Source organism: Bolinopsis microptera, chromosome 11 (assembly GCF_026151205.1).
Source record: "Bolinopsis microptera isolate Bmic1 chromosome 11, MBARI_Bmic_1.0, whole genome shotgun sequence".
NCBI classification, from domain to species: domain Eukaryota; kingdom Metazoa; phylum Ctenophora; class Tentaculata; order Lobata; family Bolinopsidae; genus Bolinopsis; species Bolinopsis microptera.
In genome coordinates, this window is record NC_087082.1 from 10869469 (window position 1) to 10887509 (window position 18041).

General features: G+C 38.2%; 2 protein-coding genes across 2 annotated transcripts in view; both read right to left on the reverse strand.

The window, feature by feature from the left end:
• LOC134822799 (protein ABHD13-like) overlaps nucleotides 1-18041 on the reverse strand; it is a 948842-nt gene that overhangs the window by 82733 nt on the left and 848068 nt on the right. The window lies entirely within an intron of this gene.
• Nucleotides 3998-17361, reverse strand: LOC134822539 (uncharacterized). The gene is made up of 31 exons (XM_063833648.1): nucleotides 17023-17361; nucleotides 16293-16810; nucleotides 16030-16139; nucleotides 15514-15909; nucleotides 15235-15401; nucleotides 14553-15148; nucleotides 14290-14399; nucleotides 13774-14169; nucleotides 13495-13661; nucleotides 12813-13408; nucleotides 12550-12659; nucleotides 12032-12427; nucleotides 11756-11922; nucleotides 11074-11669; nucleotides 10811-10920; nucleotides 10295-10690; nucleotides 10016-10182; nucleotides 9346-9929; nucleotides 9083-9192; nucleotides 8557-8952; nucleotides 8278-8444; nucleotides 7891-8191; nucleotides 7596-7734; nucleotides 7411-7475; nucleotides 6984-7149; nucleotides 6187-6251; nucleotides 5632-5915; nucleotides 5331-5421; nucleotides 5013-5164; nucleotides 4707-4821; nucleotides 3998-4448 (listed from the first exon to the last, which is right to left on the reverse strand). Exons 1-31 carry the CDS (start codon nucleotides 17215-17217, stop codon nucleotides 4309-4311), a joined length of 7968 nt encoding a protein of 2655 aa, XP_063689718.1. The 5' UTR covers nucleotides 17218-17361; the 3' UTR covers nucleotides 3998-4308.

Below are 18041 nucleotides of genomic sequence, written 5' to 3' on the forward strand. Positions count from 1 at the left end.
GAGTATAACTCATGCCACATTTAAAGACGCAGCCAAATATTGCCCGTCTTGGCGCGCGCAAAACGTATCCCTCCTGGGCCTCGAACGGTCCGGCCCCGGAGTTAAGGTCGCAACGTGAGACAAGACAAAGCCGAATCTTGGTGATTAATTGACATACGTTGCATGCCACTTTTCGCGCGCCGCCGAAGGCGGAATATCTCTGATATTTGTGATACGTAACATGTATCAAGTGATTAATCACTCCACACTCGAAACCCTAGCGTAACCTAATCCTAGTTCATAGTTGAAGCATTTTATCCTTAGTCATTAGCACGCTCGTCGCTCAATCATTGTCATACGTTGTATGACCTGCCTGTAGCGTCGAAGACGCTACAGTGAAGCGACCGTGGGGGTCACCACGTGATACAACTCAATCAGTAATGCGAACCCTAGTGCCGAGGCGAGGAGAAGAGACAAAGTTTTCTAAATTGTCCTCAGCTCTAGCATCTAGAGCTGCGCAAATGTACTATTTTTATTTCTGTTTCTAAACCGCGTGGTATGGTCCTATTTTTAGCTCAAATTAACTGCATGTGGAATGTTTACACACCATACACACTGTCTCACATCGTGATCCTCATCGTCATTTCGCCCTACCGCGTGGCAAAAGCCACGACATGCTCGTGCGCGGCGGGCCCACATCATATTACTGGGCCGCGCTCAGCCTGTCATTCCGCCGAATCTTTATTGTTTATGAACATGATAGCCTGAGGTCCCCAGGTAAACATCATATTGTAGGTTTATAACCTACCAAGACGCGCGCGCGCCGAGGCTGAATTTTTCAGTTCAAAAATAATTTTTGAGGCATGTTTTAAAATTCCCGGCAAAAATGGTCATATTCAAAAATACCCATGAACCCCCCCCCCCCCCCCCCCCCCCCCCGATTAACCCCCTGTGAAGACGCAATTACCTCAAGTAACACGCCCAGCCGGTAAGGTTTGCTTTGGGGTGCACAATGTAAAGCGCTTGTTTCCAAAGCTAACTTTAGACTTGGACTACTTAAGAAACTACTTTTGTCTTTTCTCAAAAAAAATTGTCTTTTCTCAACATGTTATTTCACTACTGATGAAAGGCAGAAAAGATTGTTCTATTTAGCGTTAATTAGGTCTATATTTGAACATTGTTCTGTCATATGGTCCCCTCAATCTGCAACTCATCTTCAACAGTTTGTTGTTATCCAAAAGAGGGCTATTAAATGGATCAATGGTGAAACCTACTCCAGCTATAATGACGATAAACTTGCTACAGAGCAAAAGAAACTAAATATTCTCCCTGTCTTGCAGAAGCTTATTTATAACGATCTTATGACCTTCTATAAAATAATGATTAGCATAATCCCAGTTTCGCTTCCTACTTATATTATATATAGTCCTATGCCGTCCAGAGGGCACCCGATACCAGTGGCGTAACGTTGCCTGTTGGCGCCCCCTGCCAAAAAGGCGCCCCCCTGTTGGCGCCCCCTCCCCTTTTGGTGCCCCTCCCTAAAATTGAACAAATTAGGTGATTTTAGAGGATACGCCGGTAAAATCTCTAAAAAAGTGTGCATCTAGAGTAAAACGCGCATTTTTGCTAGTACTTTAGTTAAGTTTTCGAAATTGTCCCACATTCAAACGAAGATTTGGCGCCCCCATAAGACGGCGCCCCCCTGCACAGCGGGGTCAGCAGGGCCCTTCGTTACGCCACTGCCCGATACACTAGGCACAATGTTCAAATAATTGCTAGGTCGGATACTTCAACTTATATGAGTACCACTGACAGTGGTCCACTGTGCCTTGATCGGATGCCTTCCGAAATAGCTTCTTTCGTAGATCTATGCTGAAATGGAATAGTCTACCAGTATGTATCCGGCAGTCAGAGCGGATTTCTACTTTTAAGACCAAACTGATCAAGTACCTCTGGGCTGCCGATATAGTCTGGCCAGACTAGCTCATCAGTCTTATGAGTCTCAGAAATGTGTTTTTGTTGGTTACAATTCTGTCCGTCCAATTTCCTATCCGCTTGTCCTCTTCTTTTTACTTCTATCAGTTGTGACGGAATTGTAATGAACAAAATCCATATAATTATTTATGATATGTTTGATTTCTTGTTATTGTATGTCATTCAAATTTGGTAGACGGCCCCAACGTTAATTTGGCTCTTGCTATGTGTTGGTTCAGCCGAATTAATTATTATGTAATCAAGTTTATTTTCTCTTTTAGTTAGTTGTCATCCGGTCAAACATTAAGAAACTTATATTGCAGTACCATTTATCAATTAGTATATCAAAATATGTCATTGTAATTTTGCATGGCTGAAATGTAACGCTTGATTTATATATAATATGATAATTAATTGAATTTTCAAATTAAAAAAAAAGTGATCATAATCCAATTGAAGTTTGACATAACATCACTTGGCCACGGCTATATAGTATTTATTATGATTATTTTTAATTTTATAATGACACAAAAATCAACTTGAATGAATTTGTCTAATAACACATTCTCTAGAAGCAGCTATGGGAGAGGAAACAAAGTGTTGTATTTGTCTTGATGTCAGTGAGAATCTCCTCATTATGCCATGCTGCGGCACTGAAACATCGACAGTAAAATATTGTGGTGGTTGCATCAAGCTAATGTGTGATGCAGATGACACACAAAAAGATACAGTTGGTGTATGTCCTATCTGTAAGAAATCGTTTGAAATGGAATTCAAGGTTACTGCTCTTAAAAAGTTTGAAGTAAGAGGACAATGTGTTATGTGTTGTCAAGAAAACAAGGTTATTGTTTCACCTGATTCATTGTGTGAGATTTGCCTTCTTGGGAAAGCTTATCCCTACAAATACACATGCGACCGCTGTGGAAAAACCCAGGTCATTCCTCATCCAATGTGGAGGTACCAAATTTCGCCTGACGAATTTGGGAGTGCAACTTGGGCCTGTCACCAAAAATGTGGTGATTACACCCATTGGAAGATTGTCCAAGAAGAAATTGCTAAAATCCCTGCTGCCTTATTGCCTGATACTTGGAGACCAGTTTACACTGATGCAGAAAGTGCACTTGCAGAAGTTAGAGAAATGATACGTAAAAACTGATTTCTTTGTAATATTATAGTGCATCCTTAGATAAATGAACAACATTAGTTTGGACAAGCTGTTCCCAGCAACAAAATCGACTGTGTTCTTTATGCATATTACATTTCTCTACACCAATGACACTTCAAGTGGCTCTAAGTTTTGATCGTCTAAGTGCACCAGTTGGGCATCACTACTATCCTGTGAAGGACCTTTTTGAAATTTTACTCTTTAAATTTGATCTTGCATTTCCACAGACTGCTTAGACGGCTAAACTTACTGTGCATTGCATCAATATACTATACTCGGCTGGACTTATTGTCATTGACAAAAGCATATTTTGATATATCAAATTATTATAATAATTGTTGTATGGTAAATGCAAAATAAGTGAAAGTTTAAAATCAAAATATATCATAATTAAATTTTTTTATTTACCAAAGTTCTAATATGATGGACGTTTTCAGTAAGCTTTAATTTTTTGCTGTATTGTAAAATATGTAAAATTTGTGAAAGTTTCAAATCAAATCATATGTTTGTAAAAATTTGAAGATGAATATTTTTCAGTAAGTTTACATTTTTTGTAAGTTTTAAAATTGTATAGTTATTTTGTCTCAAGTTTTCAAATTCTATTTTTTAACAGTTTTGACACGTCTTTTTGTTTTAATGCAACGATTTTTGTTTCAATGCATGATTTATTCAATTTAAGGTAATACTAAAGGTAACTTGTAGTATGAGGTATGACTTTAATCTCATCTAAGATTAATTGCTGGATAAGAATTGAATATTTTGTTTTAATTTCAAGACGTATACTAGCAGTTTAAATCAGTGTATATTTTTCAGTTGTTCTCTGTGCTTATATATCTATCGCTATCAAAGATAGCGATAGATACGTATTGACAATTTTATGAATAAAAAAGACAATTTTTGGAATTTATTTCAATGTATGACATTATTATATAGTGTATTCTCTACTATTAGATTCTCCAATTTAAAAAGTTACATCCTGATTCTTTGATTCCATTGCATGCTGTATAAAATATGATTCATAGGTATGAGTTAATCGAGATTTTGTTCATTCTTGTGAATGAAAATAATTGAATAATAACTAGTTAGCTATATTAGAACCGGTTAGCTAACAAACATACATAATATTATAATAGTGTTATCATGTGCAAGTATGTCTGAATTTCAAATCGTTAAATCCCAAATTTTGTTTATCAAGAGCATGATGCAAAGGTTTTTTGGGTGGCACAATCTAAGTTCGGTCCTGGTGTAGTATTCAACATTTCAGCAAAGATCTTGTATCCTTCAACTCTGTGTATTGTTTTATCCATAGGTGTCTTTCCACATTCAACCCCTGTAAAATGTTGGTATGATTATTTTTACTTGTAGAAACATAGTAAAGACCTAATTACTGCTAACTCAGCTTTAATTTCACTTTGACGAACAAATTTTCAACAGAGTCTCTACAGTATATAACTGGTAATATTAAGCCTAAAATTTTTGTGATGGGATGGTAGCAGGTTGATGATTTTATTTTAAGCTTCTGATTGGAAAATGCTCTGACCCCATAGGCCAATTCAAGAACAATAGTTGTAGTTTAATAACAATTAACCTCCATTGATTATGTTGATAGTCGCTCCAAATCCTACATCTCGTCCACATTCCGTGTCACCATCAGTAGGTTTCCAGTTTTCAGTTATTGCATCGTGACATGATGGTTTGGGTTCCTGTTATGGTTTCTGTGTTATCACTAGCTGAAATTCTATCTGCGTGTTCAGTGTAAAGACAAACTACCACCTAATAAGAACAGCAAAAATGTAGGTAAAGAATTAAACTTTGAATAATATTCAAGAGTTTTTGCTTACAGATATCATGCTTTATTCGTGCTATTCAAAGATGTTGGTGTTTGTTACTGTACCTGTGGTGTCATCCAAAACCAAAGAGCTGTTTGGAATGCAAGTTTTCCTTCTTGTGCCACTCTCTGTGGGTTTTTTAGGAGCACCATATTGTCCCCGAACAGTTGCTTACTTACAAAACCATAGTTGTAATTCCATGACAATTGCATTGGTCCTGGACGAAGGAAATCAGTTTAATAGTGTTATTAATATACAGCAACCTGTAAAAGTGTAAATATCAGGGCCAAAGTTTAGCTGGTTGAAACAATGGGTGGTCCGACTAACAGAAAATGAAACAGCTGAATCTAATTTCAAGATATGTCATATGTTGATCTACTGACCTCTGCCATGGTAACTTTTACCAGGCTGACAAGGATCATCGGAATTGTTGGCATCACAGTAAGCTACTTCCCCATTGTCACTCCTTCCAACCTTTCAAATAATATAAATTGAAATGTGTGGGTAAAAAATTGTCTTAATTAGATGTTAGTAAATTAGATCACTATCTAGAATATTAAAATACGTGTACGGTGGTGATCGCCAAACTGATTCAGTTAGTATAAAGCTCCAGTAACGAAAATACTGTAGAGCTCAATACACTGGATTGTTACGATTAATGTAACAAGCTGAGGGGATAATAACCTCTTGCAGAAAGTAGAGGCCCCAAGCATATCTGCCGTCCGGGGCTGTATCCCAACCCCCAGTTGTCTCTTGTGCTATGTTTGCCAGGAATGCTGCTATCTCCCGTCTGTTTATTTCATCTGAGCCGTCGTTAGCAAAGAGAGGATAGCCCTTGGCTGCTTCCAGCAGGTGTTCGTATTCATACAACTTGAACTCAGCCTCCCCCTTTTCGTTTCTGTACGGAAAGAGTTCCTCAAAATCCTCCTTAGTGAAGTATTTCTCCAAACCTCCGTTATCTTCGATACCTGAGATAACATCTTTTTTTAAGCAAAACCAACTTACAAACAGTTGCTCATGGTTTCGCTTCATTATTATTTTTATTTCCTTACTTACAGTAATTGGTATAAGTTACTTAAATATTCATTTTGATAACGCAAGCAAAATCTCGGTTATAATAGGGAGTGAATATAATGTCGGCTAACGCAGCATGGGGATCCATTATTAAGCTAAGGTAAGGTGTTACAGGTGAACTTAATTAAAATGATTATTGTATTTTGTTTTATTATCATAACTTACATTCGGGAAGCTCTCCCCAATCATTCTTCTGGCACGTAAGAACACTATTTCCCGAAATTCTGAACCTGTAACAAAATTATATTTATACTCTAAAGAATACACTGTAAAATCCAGTTTGTTTTTATTTATCAATTAGTGCTTAAAGTTCAATTAATGTGTGTGATACTGTACAAGTTTTTGCTCACCCATTCTTGCAACTTATCGTAGCTGTCGTTCCTTCTGTAACCTGTTTGATCTTTTTCACACTGAACGTCACCTTCTTCACTGCGTTTTTCACCTTCTTAACCTTTTTCTCCAGAGCTTTAGCACTCTTCTTGTTGCACTTCTCCAAATCTCCGTTATCTTCGATACCTGAGATAAAATCTTTAAACTCACAAACAGTTGCTCATGGTTTCGCTTCATTATTATTTTTATTTCCTTACTTACAGTAATTGGTATAAGTTACTAAAATATTCATTTGATAACGGGAGCAAAATCTCGGTTATGATAGGGGAGTGAATAATATAATGTCGACTAACGCGGCATGGGGATCCATTATAAAGCTAAGGTAAGGTGTTACAGGTGAACTTAATTAAAGTGATAATTGTATTTTGTTTTATTATCATATCTTACATTCGGGAAGCTCTCTCCAATCATTCTTCTGGCACGTAAGAACACTATTTCCCGAAATTCTGAACCTGTAACAAAATTATATTTATACTCTAAAGAATACACTGTAAAATCCAGTTTGTTTTTATTTATCAATTAGTGCTTAAAAATCAATTAAGGTGTGTGATACTGTACAAGTTTTTGCTCACCCATTCTTGCAACTTATCGTAGCTGTCGTTCCTTCTGTAACCTGTTTGATCTTTTTCACACTGAACGTCACCTTCTTCACTGCGTTTTTCACCTTCTTAACCTTTTTCTCCAGAGCTTTAGCACTCTTCTTGTTGCACTTCTCCAAATCTCCGTTATCTTCGATACCTGAGATAAAATATTTAAACTCACAAACAGTTGCTCATGATGGTTTTGCTTCATTATTATTTGTATTTCCTTACTTACAGTAATTGGTATAAGTTACTAAAATATTCATTTTGATAACGCAAGCAAAATCTCGGTTATAATAGGGAGTGAATATAATGTCGGCTAACGCAGCATGGGGATCCATTATTAAGCTAAGGTAAGGTGTTACAGGTGAACTTAATTAAAATGATTATTGTATTTTGTTTTATTATCATAACTTACATTCGGGAAGCTCTCCCCAATCATTCTTCTGGCACGTAAGAACACTATTTCCCGAAATTCTGAACCTGTAACAAAATTATATTTATACTCTAAAGAATACACTGTAAAATCCAGTTTGTTTTTATTTATCAATTAGTGCTTAAAAATCAATTAATGTGTGTGATACTGTACAAGTTTTTGCTCACCCATTCTTGCAACTTATCGTAGCTGTCGTTCCTTCTGTAACCTGTTTGATCTTTTTCGCACTGAACTTCACCTTCTTCTCTGCGTTTTTCACCTTCTTAACCTTTTTCTTCAGAGCTTTAGCACTCTTCTGGTTGCACTCTGAAGAAAGGAACTTTTATCGGTCAGTAGATATAATATGACATATTTTAAATCATATAACGTACAGTATAGATAGCAATAATATCTTTTCTTGCTCATACTAACATAGAACATACTAATTAACTCCAGCAGATAATCTTAAATAAAACAAATTACTTGATTTATTGTCTTCATCCTCATTTTCATCATCACTTTCATCCTCATTTTCATCGTCATTTTCATCGTCATTTTCATCGTCATTCTCATCGTCATTTTCATCGTCATTTTCATCGTCATTTTCATCGTCATTTTCATCATCATTTTCATCACTGTTGTCATCATTTTCTGATGGAGAGAGATATGTTCGCATTGCAGTCAGGAAAGGGTTTTTTCCATCTCCGCACAGGTCTTTGAAATCATCCATTGAAGTATCCCAAACCATTCCACCTGCTAGCCCCATGTCTTTGATGTACTGCATCTGCAAAAGTTAGACTGTATAAAAACTGATAAACAATTACTGGCATCTGACCTATCTGAATTTTGATTTAAAAACAATAATATTACCTTTATTTTAACTGTTTCAAGATCATCAAATCCAACCCACTGGTCCCCCATGTAGGCGTGAGGACCAACAATGCATTCATCACCCTTAACTTTAGTCCAGCCCTTGTCCTTGATGTTCAGGCAGATCTCATGATATCCCATATAACCTGCTTGCTTTGTCCACTTACCTAAAAGTAGAGTTCACATAATATTATGAAGGTAGATAATTAAAAGTTATCATGGATTAGTTTCAGTGCCTACATGGCTACTCTATAAGTCTATTTATATTAGCATCGTTACCTTCAACCCCGGCTCCACTTGAATCAGCTCCGATGCCATTATTTGCAGAGTTTGTTAGAGTAAAAGACCGACCATAAATGCCTAGTCCCATCTGGATCTTGTTGGCTGGAAAGCCTTTAGCAATCCAGTGTTTAACAGCAGTGTCCGTGTTGAGTTTGTCAGCATTGCAACCTAAGAGAGGAGAATTGTGTCCTGTGACAGTCTCCCAAGAGCCATGGAAATCGTAAGACATGAGGTTAAGATAGTCAAGGTACTGAGCCAGAACTGGAACATCGTAGCCAGCATCAATAACAGCCTGACTGGCAGAAACAGCAGCAGTTACCAGCATATTGTGAGGAGCAAACAGCTCCTTCAACTCCTTTACCCAGATTCCAAAGTTGGTCTTGTCTGATGGATCTGGGTTGGGTAGATTGTGTTATTAATGGCAGTATAACTACAAAATATATCACTTTACTCTATTGATTTATAGAAGGAGTAGGTACTGTTTATGTATCGGTATGTCCTAAGTTGTTGTTATATTTTATACCTGATTCATCACAATTAGCCTGCCAACAGGCGGGATACTCCCAATCCAGGTCCAGTCCATCAAACTTCCACTTTTGAAGAATTTCCAGAACATCAGAATTGAATGCCGCCCTGAAATTTGTTGGTGATTAATTGTACATTTATTATACATTTTTAGGTCAAGGAATGGTCCTTAGATAAAGATGTGCATTCATATAATCTTAACAGGAGTTAGAAAGTAAAGAGACTTGTATCTTAAGATCAGATAATATATCTAAACTCTACCTCAGCTGAGGGGACTTGGCTAGATCCGAATACTTGGAGCCTTCGCTGTCATTCCAGCCGCCAATAGCCAAGAGAACCTTTCTGACCCTGGATCCTGCAGCATTCTTTAAATCAACAATCTTTTTAAAGAACTCTCCTCCACCCACATCAGTGTCTGCCCAAGGATCATGGACCTTGATCTTGTTGTTGTCCAAGACAGCGAATGCGTAGTTTATAATGGTACAGAGTGTTGGGTCTACATTATCTGCTGAGTATTTACCGTTCCCCTCACGGTACCAGGCCCAGTTAATAAAGTAGCACACAACGTCTTTATCTCCATAGTTTTCCGAGGATTCATCATCGTTGTTTTCGTCATTTTTATCGTCATTTTCATCGTCATTTTCATCGTCATTTTCATCGTCATTTTCATCTTCATTTTCATCATCACTTTCATCACTGTTGTCATCATTTTCTGATGGAGAGAGATATGTTCGCATTGCAGTCAGGAAAGGGTTTTTTCCATCTCCGCACAGGTCTTTGAAATCATCCATTGAAGTATCCCAAACCATTCCACCTGCTAGCCCCATGTCTTTGATGTACTGCATCTGCAAAAGTTAGACTGTATAAAAACTGATAAACAATTACTGGCATCTGACCTATCTGAATTTTGATTTAAAAACAATAATATTACCTTTATTTTAACTGTTTCAAGATCATCAAATCCAACCCACTGGTCCCCCATGTAGGCGTGAGGACCAACAATGCATTCATCACCCTTAACTTTAGTCCAGCCCTTGTCCTTGATGTTCAGGCAGATCTCATGATATCCCATATAACCTGCTTGTTTTGTCCACTTACCTAAAAGTAGAGTTCACATAATATTATGAAGGTAGATAATTAAAAGTTATCATGGATTAGTTTCAGTGCCTACATGGCTACTCTATAAGTCTATTTATATTAGCATCGTTACCTTCAACACCGGCTCCACTTGAATCAGCTCCGATCCCATTATTTGCAGAATTGGTTAGAGTAAAAGACCGACCATAAATGCCTAGTCCCATCTGGATCTTGTTGGCTGGAAAGCCTTTAGCAATCCAGTGTTTAACAGCAGTGTCCGTGTTGAGTTTGTCAGCATTGCAACCTAAGAGAGGAGAATTGTGTCCTGTGACAGTCTCCCAAGAGCCATGGAAATCGTAAGACATGAGGTTAAGATAGTCAAGGTACTGAGCCAGAACTGGAACATCGTAGCCAGCATCAATAACAGCCTGACTGGCAGAAACAGCAGCAGTTACCAGCATATTGTGAGGAGCAAACAGCTCCTTCAACTCCTTTACCCAGATTCCAAAGTTGGTCTTGTCTGATGGATCTGGGTTGGGTAGATTGTGTTATTAATGGCAGTATAACTACAAAATATATCACTTTACTCTATTGATTTATAGAAGGAGTACTGTATCGGTATGTCCTAAGTTGTTGTTATATTTTATACCTGATTCATTACAATTAGCCTGCCAACAGGCGGGATACTCCCAATCCAGGTCCAGTCCATCAAACTTCCACTTGTGAAGAATTTCCAGAACATCAGAATTGAATGCCGCCCTGAAATTTGTTGGTGATTAATTGTACATTTATTATACATTTTTAGGTCAAGGAATGATCCTTAGATAAAGATGTGCATTCATATAATCTTAACAGGATTTAGAAAGTAAAGAGACTTGTATCTTAAGATCAGATAATATATCTAAACTCTACCTAAGCTGAGGGGATTTGGCTAGATCCGAATACTTGGAGCCTTCGCTGTCATTCCAGCCGCCAATAGCCAAGAGAACCTTTCTGACCCTGGATCCTGCAGCATTCTTTAAATCAACAATCTTTTTAAAGAACTCTCCTCCACCCACATCAGTGTCTGCCCAAGGATCATGGACCTTGATCTTGTTGTTGTCCAAGACAGCGAATGCGTAGTTTATAATGGTACAGAGTGTTGGGTCTACATTATCTGCTGAGTATTTACCGTTCCCCTCACGGTACCAGGCCCAGTTAATAAAGTAGCACACAACGTCCTTATCTCCATAGTTTTCCGAGGATTCATCATCGTTGTTTTCGTCATTTTCATCGTCATTTTCATCGTCATTTTCATCGTCATTTTCATCACCATCTTCATCATCATTTTCATCTTCATTTTCATCATCATTTTCATCACTGTTGTCATCATTTTCTGATGGAGAGAGATATGTTCGCATTGCAGTCAGGAAAGGGTTTTTTCCATCTCCGCACAGGTCTTTGAAATCATCCATTGAAGTATCCCAAACCATTCCACCTGCTAGCCCCATGTCTTTGATGTACTGCATCTGCAAAAGTGAGACTGTATAAAAACTGATAAACAATTACTGGCATCTGACCTATCTGAATTTTGATTTAAGAACAATAGTATTACCTTTATTTTAACTGTTTCAAGATCATCAAATCCAACCCACTGGTCCCCCATGTAGGCATGAGGACCAACAATGCATTCATCACCCTTAACTTTAGTCCAGCCCTTGTCCTTGATGTTTAGGCAGATCTCATGATATCCCATATAACCTGCTTGTTTTGTCCACTTACCTAAAAGTAGAGTTCACATATTATGAAGGTAGATAATTAAAAGTTATCATGGATTAGTTTCAGTGCCTACATGGCTACTCTATAAGTCTATTTATATTAGCATCGTTACCTTCAACACCGGCTCCACTTGAATCAGCTCCGATCCCATTATTTGCAGAGTTTGTTAGAGTAAAAGACCGACCATAAATGCCTAGTCCCATCTGGATCTTGTTGGCTGGAAAGCCTTTAGCAATCCAGTGTTTAACAGCAGTGTCCGTGTTGAGTTTGTCAGCATTGCAACCTAAGAGAGGAGAATTGTGTCCTGTGACAGTCTCCCAAGAGCCATGGAAATCGTAAGACATGAGGTTAAGATAGTCAAGGTACTGAGCCAGAACTGGAACATCGTAGCCAGCATCAATGACAGCCTGACTGGCAGAAACAGCAGCAGTTACCAGCATATTGTGAGGAGCAAACAGCTCCTTCAACTCCTTTACCCAGATTCCAAAGTTGGTCTTGTCTGATGGATCTGGGTTGGGTAGATTGTGTTATTAATGGCAGTACATAACTACAAAATATATCACTTTACTTTATTGATTTATAGAAGGAGTACTGTATCGGTATGTCCTAAGTTGTTGTTATATTTTATACCTGATTCAACACAATTAGCCTGCCAACAGGCGGGATACTCCCAATCCAGGTCCAGTCCATCAAACTTCCACTTGTGAAGAATTTCCAGAACATCAGAATTGAATGCCGCCCTGAAATTTGTTGGTGATTAATTGTACATTTATTATACATTTTTAGGTCAAGGAATGATCCTTAGATAAAGATGTGCATTCATATAATCTTAACAGGATTTAGAAAGTAAAGAGACTTGTATCTTAAGTTCAGCTAATATATCTAAACTCTACCTAAGCTGAGGGGATTTGGCTAGATCCGAATACTTGGAGCCTTCGCTGTCATTCCAGCCGCCAATAGCCAAGAGAACTTTTCTGACCCTGGATCCTGCAGCATTCTTTAAATCGACAATCTTTTTAAAGAACTCTCCTCCACCCACATCAGTGTCTGCCCAAGGATCATGGACCTTGATCTTGTTGTTGTCCAAGACAGCGAATGCGTAGTTTATAATGGTACAGAGTGTTGGGTCTACATTATCTGCTGAGTATTTACCGTTCCCCTCACGGTACCAGGCCCAGTTAATAAAGTAGCACACAACGTCCTTATCTCCATAGTTTTCCGAGGATTCATCATCGTTGTTTTCGTCATTTTCATCGTCATTTTCATCGTCATTTTCATCGTCATTTTCATCACCATCTTCATCATCATTTTCATCTTCATTTTCATCATCATTTCCATCACTGTTGTCATCATTTTCTGATGGAGAGAGATATGTTCGCATTGCAGTCAGGAAAGGGTTTTTTCCATCTCCGCACAGGTCTTTGAAATCATCCATTGAAGTATCCCAAACCATTCCACCTGCTAGCCCCATGTCTTTGATGTACTGCATCTGCAAAAGTGAGACTGTATAAAAACTGATAAACAATTACTAGCATCTGACCTATCTGAATTTTGATTTAAGAACAATAGTATTACCTTTATTTTAACTGTTTCAAGATCATCAAATCCAACCCACTGGTCCCCCATGTAGGCATGAGGACCAACAATGCATTCATCACCCTTAACTTTAGTCCAGCCCTTGTCCTTGATGTTCAGGCAGATCTCATGATATCCCATATAACCTGCTTGTTTTGTCCACTTACCTAAAAGTAGAGTTCACATAATATTATGAAGGTAGATAATTAAAAGTTATCATGGATTAGTTTCAGTGCCTACATGGCTACTCTATAAGTCTATTTATATTAGCATCGTTACCTTCAACACCGGCTCCACTTGAATCAGCTCCGATCCCATTATTTGCAGAATTGGTTAGAGTAAAAGACCGACCATAAATGCCTAGTCCCATCTGGATCTTGTTGGCTGGAAAGCCTTTAGCAATCCAGTGTCTAACAGCAGTGTCCGTGTTGAGTTTGTCAGCATTGCAACCTAAGAGAGGAGAATTGTGTCCTGTGACAGTCTCCCAAGAGCCATGGAAATCGTAAGACATGAGGTTAAGATAGTCAAGGTACTGAGCCAGAACTGGAACATCGTAGCCAGCATCAATGACAGCCTGACTGGCAGAAACAGCAGCAGTTACCAGCATATTGTGAGGAGCAAACAGCTCCTTCAACTCCTTTACCCAGATTCCAAAGTTGGTCTTGTCTGATGGATCTGGGTTGGGTAGATTGTGTTATTAATGGCAGTATAACTACAAAATATATAATTTTACTCTATTGATTTATAGAAGGAGTACTGTATCGGTATGTCCTAAGTTGTTGTTATATTTTATACCTGATTCAACACAATTAGCCTGCCAACAGGCGGGATACTCCCAATCCAGGTCCAGTCCATCAAACTTCCACTTTTGAAGAATTTCCAGAACATCAAAATTGAATGCCGCCCTGAAATTTGTTGGCGATTAATTGTACATTTATTATACATTTTTAGGTCAAGGAATGATCCTTAGATAAAGATGTGCATTCATATAATCTTAACAGGATTTAGAAAGTAAAGAGACTTGTATCTTAAGTTCAGCTAATATATCTAAACTCTACCTAAGCTGAGGGGATTTGGCTAGATCCGAATACTTGGAGCCTTCGCTGTCATTCCAGCCGCCAATAGCCAAGAGAACTTTTCTGACCCTGGATCCTGCAGCATTCTTTAAATCGACAATCTTTTTAAAGAACTCTCCTCCACCCACATCAGTGTCTGCCCAAGGATCATGGACCTTGATCTTGTTGTTGTCCAAGACAGCGAATGCGTAGTTTATAATGGTACAGAGTGTTGGGTCTACATTATCTGCTGAGTATTTACCGTTCCCCTCACGGTACCAAGCCCAGTTAATAAAGTAGCACACAACGTCTTTATCTCCATAGTTGTCCGAGGATTCATCATCGTTGTTTTCGTCATTTTCGTCATCATTTTCATCGTCATTTTCATCGTCATTTTCATCACCATCTTCATCATCATTTTCATCTTCATTTTCATCATCATTTTCATCACTGTTGTCATCATTTTCTGATGGAGAGAGATATGTTCGCATTGCAGTCAGGAAAGGGTTTTTTCCATCTCCGCACAGGTCTTTGAAATCATCCATTGAAGTATCCCAAACCATTCCACCTGCTAGCCCCATGTCTTTGATGTACTGCATCTGCAAAAGTGAGACTGTATAAAAACTGATAAACAATTACTAGCATCTGACCTATCTGAATTTTGATTTAAGAACAATAGTATTACCTTTATTTTAACTGTTTCAAGATCATCAAATCCAACCCACTGGTCCCCCATGTAGGCATGAGGACCAACAATGCATTCATCACCCTTAACTTTAGTCCAGCCCTTGTCCTTGATGTTCAGGCAGATCTCATGATATCCCATATAACCTGCTTGTTTTGTCCACTTACCTAAAAGTAGAGTTCACATAATATTATGAAGGTAGATAATTAAAAGTTATCATGGATTAGTTTCAGTGCCTACATGGCTACTCTATAAGTCTATTTATATTAGCATCGTTACCTTCAACACCGGCTCCACTTGAATCAGCTCCGATCCCATTATTTGCAGAATTGGTTAGAGTAAAAGACCGACCATAAATGCCTAGTCCCATCTGGATCTTGTTGGCTGGAAAGCCTTTAGCAATCCAGTGTCTAACAGCAGTGTCCGTGTTGAGTTTGTCAGCATTGCAACCTAAGAGAGGAGAATTGTGTCCTGTGACAGTCTCCCAAGAGCCATGGAAATCGTAAGACATGAGGTTAAGATAGTCAAGGTACTGAGCCAGAACTGGAACATCGTAGCCAGCATCAATGACAGCCTGACTGGCAGAAACAGCAGCAGTTACCAGCATATTGTGAGGAGCAAACAGCTCCTTCAACTCCTTTACCCAGATTCCAAAGTTGGTCTTGTCTGATGGATCTGGGTTGGGTAGATTGTGTTATTAATGGCAGTATAACTAAAAAATATATCACTTTACTCTATTGATTTATAGAAGGAGTACTGTATCGGTATGTCCTAAGTTGTTGTTATATTTTATACCTGATTCATCACAATTAGCCTGCCAACAGGCGGGATACTCCCAATCCAGGTCCAGTCCATCAAACTTCCACTTTTGAAGAATTTCCAGAACATCAGAATTGAATGCCGTCCTGAAATTTGTTGGCGATTAATTGTACATGTATTATACATTTTTAGGTCAAGGAATGCTCCTTAGATAAAGATGTGCATTCATATAATCTTAACAGGATTTAGAAAGTAAAGAGACTTGTATCTTAAGATCAGCTAATATATCTAAACTCTACCTCAGCTGAGGGGACTTGGCTAGATCCGAATACTTGGAGCCTTCGCTGTCATTCCAGCCGCCAATAGCCAAGAGAACTTTTCTGACCCTGGATCCTGCAGCATTCTTTAAATCAACAATCTTTTTAAAGAACTCTCCTCCACCCACATCAGTGTCTGCCCAAGGATCATGGACCTTGATCTTGTTGTTTTCCAAGACAGCGAATGCGTAGTTTATAATGGTACAGAGTGTTGGGTCTACATTATCTGCTGAGTATTTACCGTTCCCCTCACGGTACCAGGCCCAGTTAATAAAGTAGCACACAACGTCTTTATCTCCATAGTTGTCCGAGGATTCATCATCGTTGTTTTCGTCATTTTCATCGTCATTTTCATCGTCATTTTCATCGTCATTTTCATTGTCATTTTCATCACCATCTTCATCATCATTTTCATCTTCATTTTCATCAGATGAATCACCTTCATTGTTTTCATCACTGTTGTCATCAATTTTGCAATCTACTTGTGCTTCCCAGTTGCACTGCAAAGACGAATATAAATGGAAAAGCTATTCTAACTAATTTCCCAAGGAGTAAATTACATCAATAAATCACATTTTATATTAATTTGTAGTTTATAAACTTTGTTCCGACTCATGGATCTCCTTATCTCCTACTGCATTGATTATTTCAGAGTATTTTTAAATGTCTGATTTTAAATTTTTAAGGCTATTATGTTACAAGGACAACTTACGTTCTGAATGTCTTGATCCCAAAGTGTCCCATCTGCACAGGGGTACCTCCAAGCTACACCAGACCCACAGTTGTAGTAATATTCACAAGAGGTAGGGTCAGTAAACAGACCATTTGGATCAGGACAGTCAAAGTCTTGGTCGTGTTCTTGAGATAGTGCTCCTGCAATCCAACATAACAGGAAGAGTGCTATCATCTTTAAATAGTTTGGTTTAGTAACAGAACTTGGTATATATACGAGAAGTTATAATCCGGTCGCATTATCGCAATATCCTTCATCTCAAATCGACACAAAACCAATTAAGATTTTGAAAAAAAGCTCGAATCAAAGAGAGAAAAAAGTAGGATTCGAAACACAGTACAGAAACCAGAAGGTGCACTTGAACCACTGCACTGGCGACTCCAACAACAACTGGATAAGAATGAGGAATATCATAATATACCAGCTACCACAAGCTAGTATACTGGCATTATACTGCAGTAGTTTCTCTTTTATAACAGGTCGAACTAGAACGTCGAGTAAACAATGCATATTCTATGTAATTTCTTAACCACTTGTATAAATTCTATGCCATCTAAACAGTTCCATTGTCTTGTTTTGCTAAAGGGGGCATGAAGAAGAACATAACCCCGGAATGTCGTTGTCCTTTGTTATGTCTGCGATCATTTCACCTGTAAACAAAGAAACAGAGAAAGGTCACACTGTCACCAACAAACATACCAACAAACAAGTCACCAGGTATTGTGAAGACACACTGATATTGATCATTGTTTACATATTTAACAAGAAGAGACACCTAAGCATACCTCTTGGAAGTTTACCCTTTTGGATGTGTTAAAATATGAATATCCTAAATAATGATAAAAGTTTAGATAGATTTCAAGCTTTTCATGCTTGGTTTGGGTCACAACTTTACATCCTTTGGTGTTAGGACTTGAGGAAATGGTGTGTAACTTTTCTTGTAGTTTCTGAAAGGACATGACAGAGTGAACAAATCCTCAAATAAAACAAATTGAAAT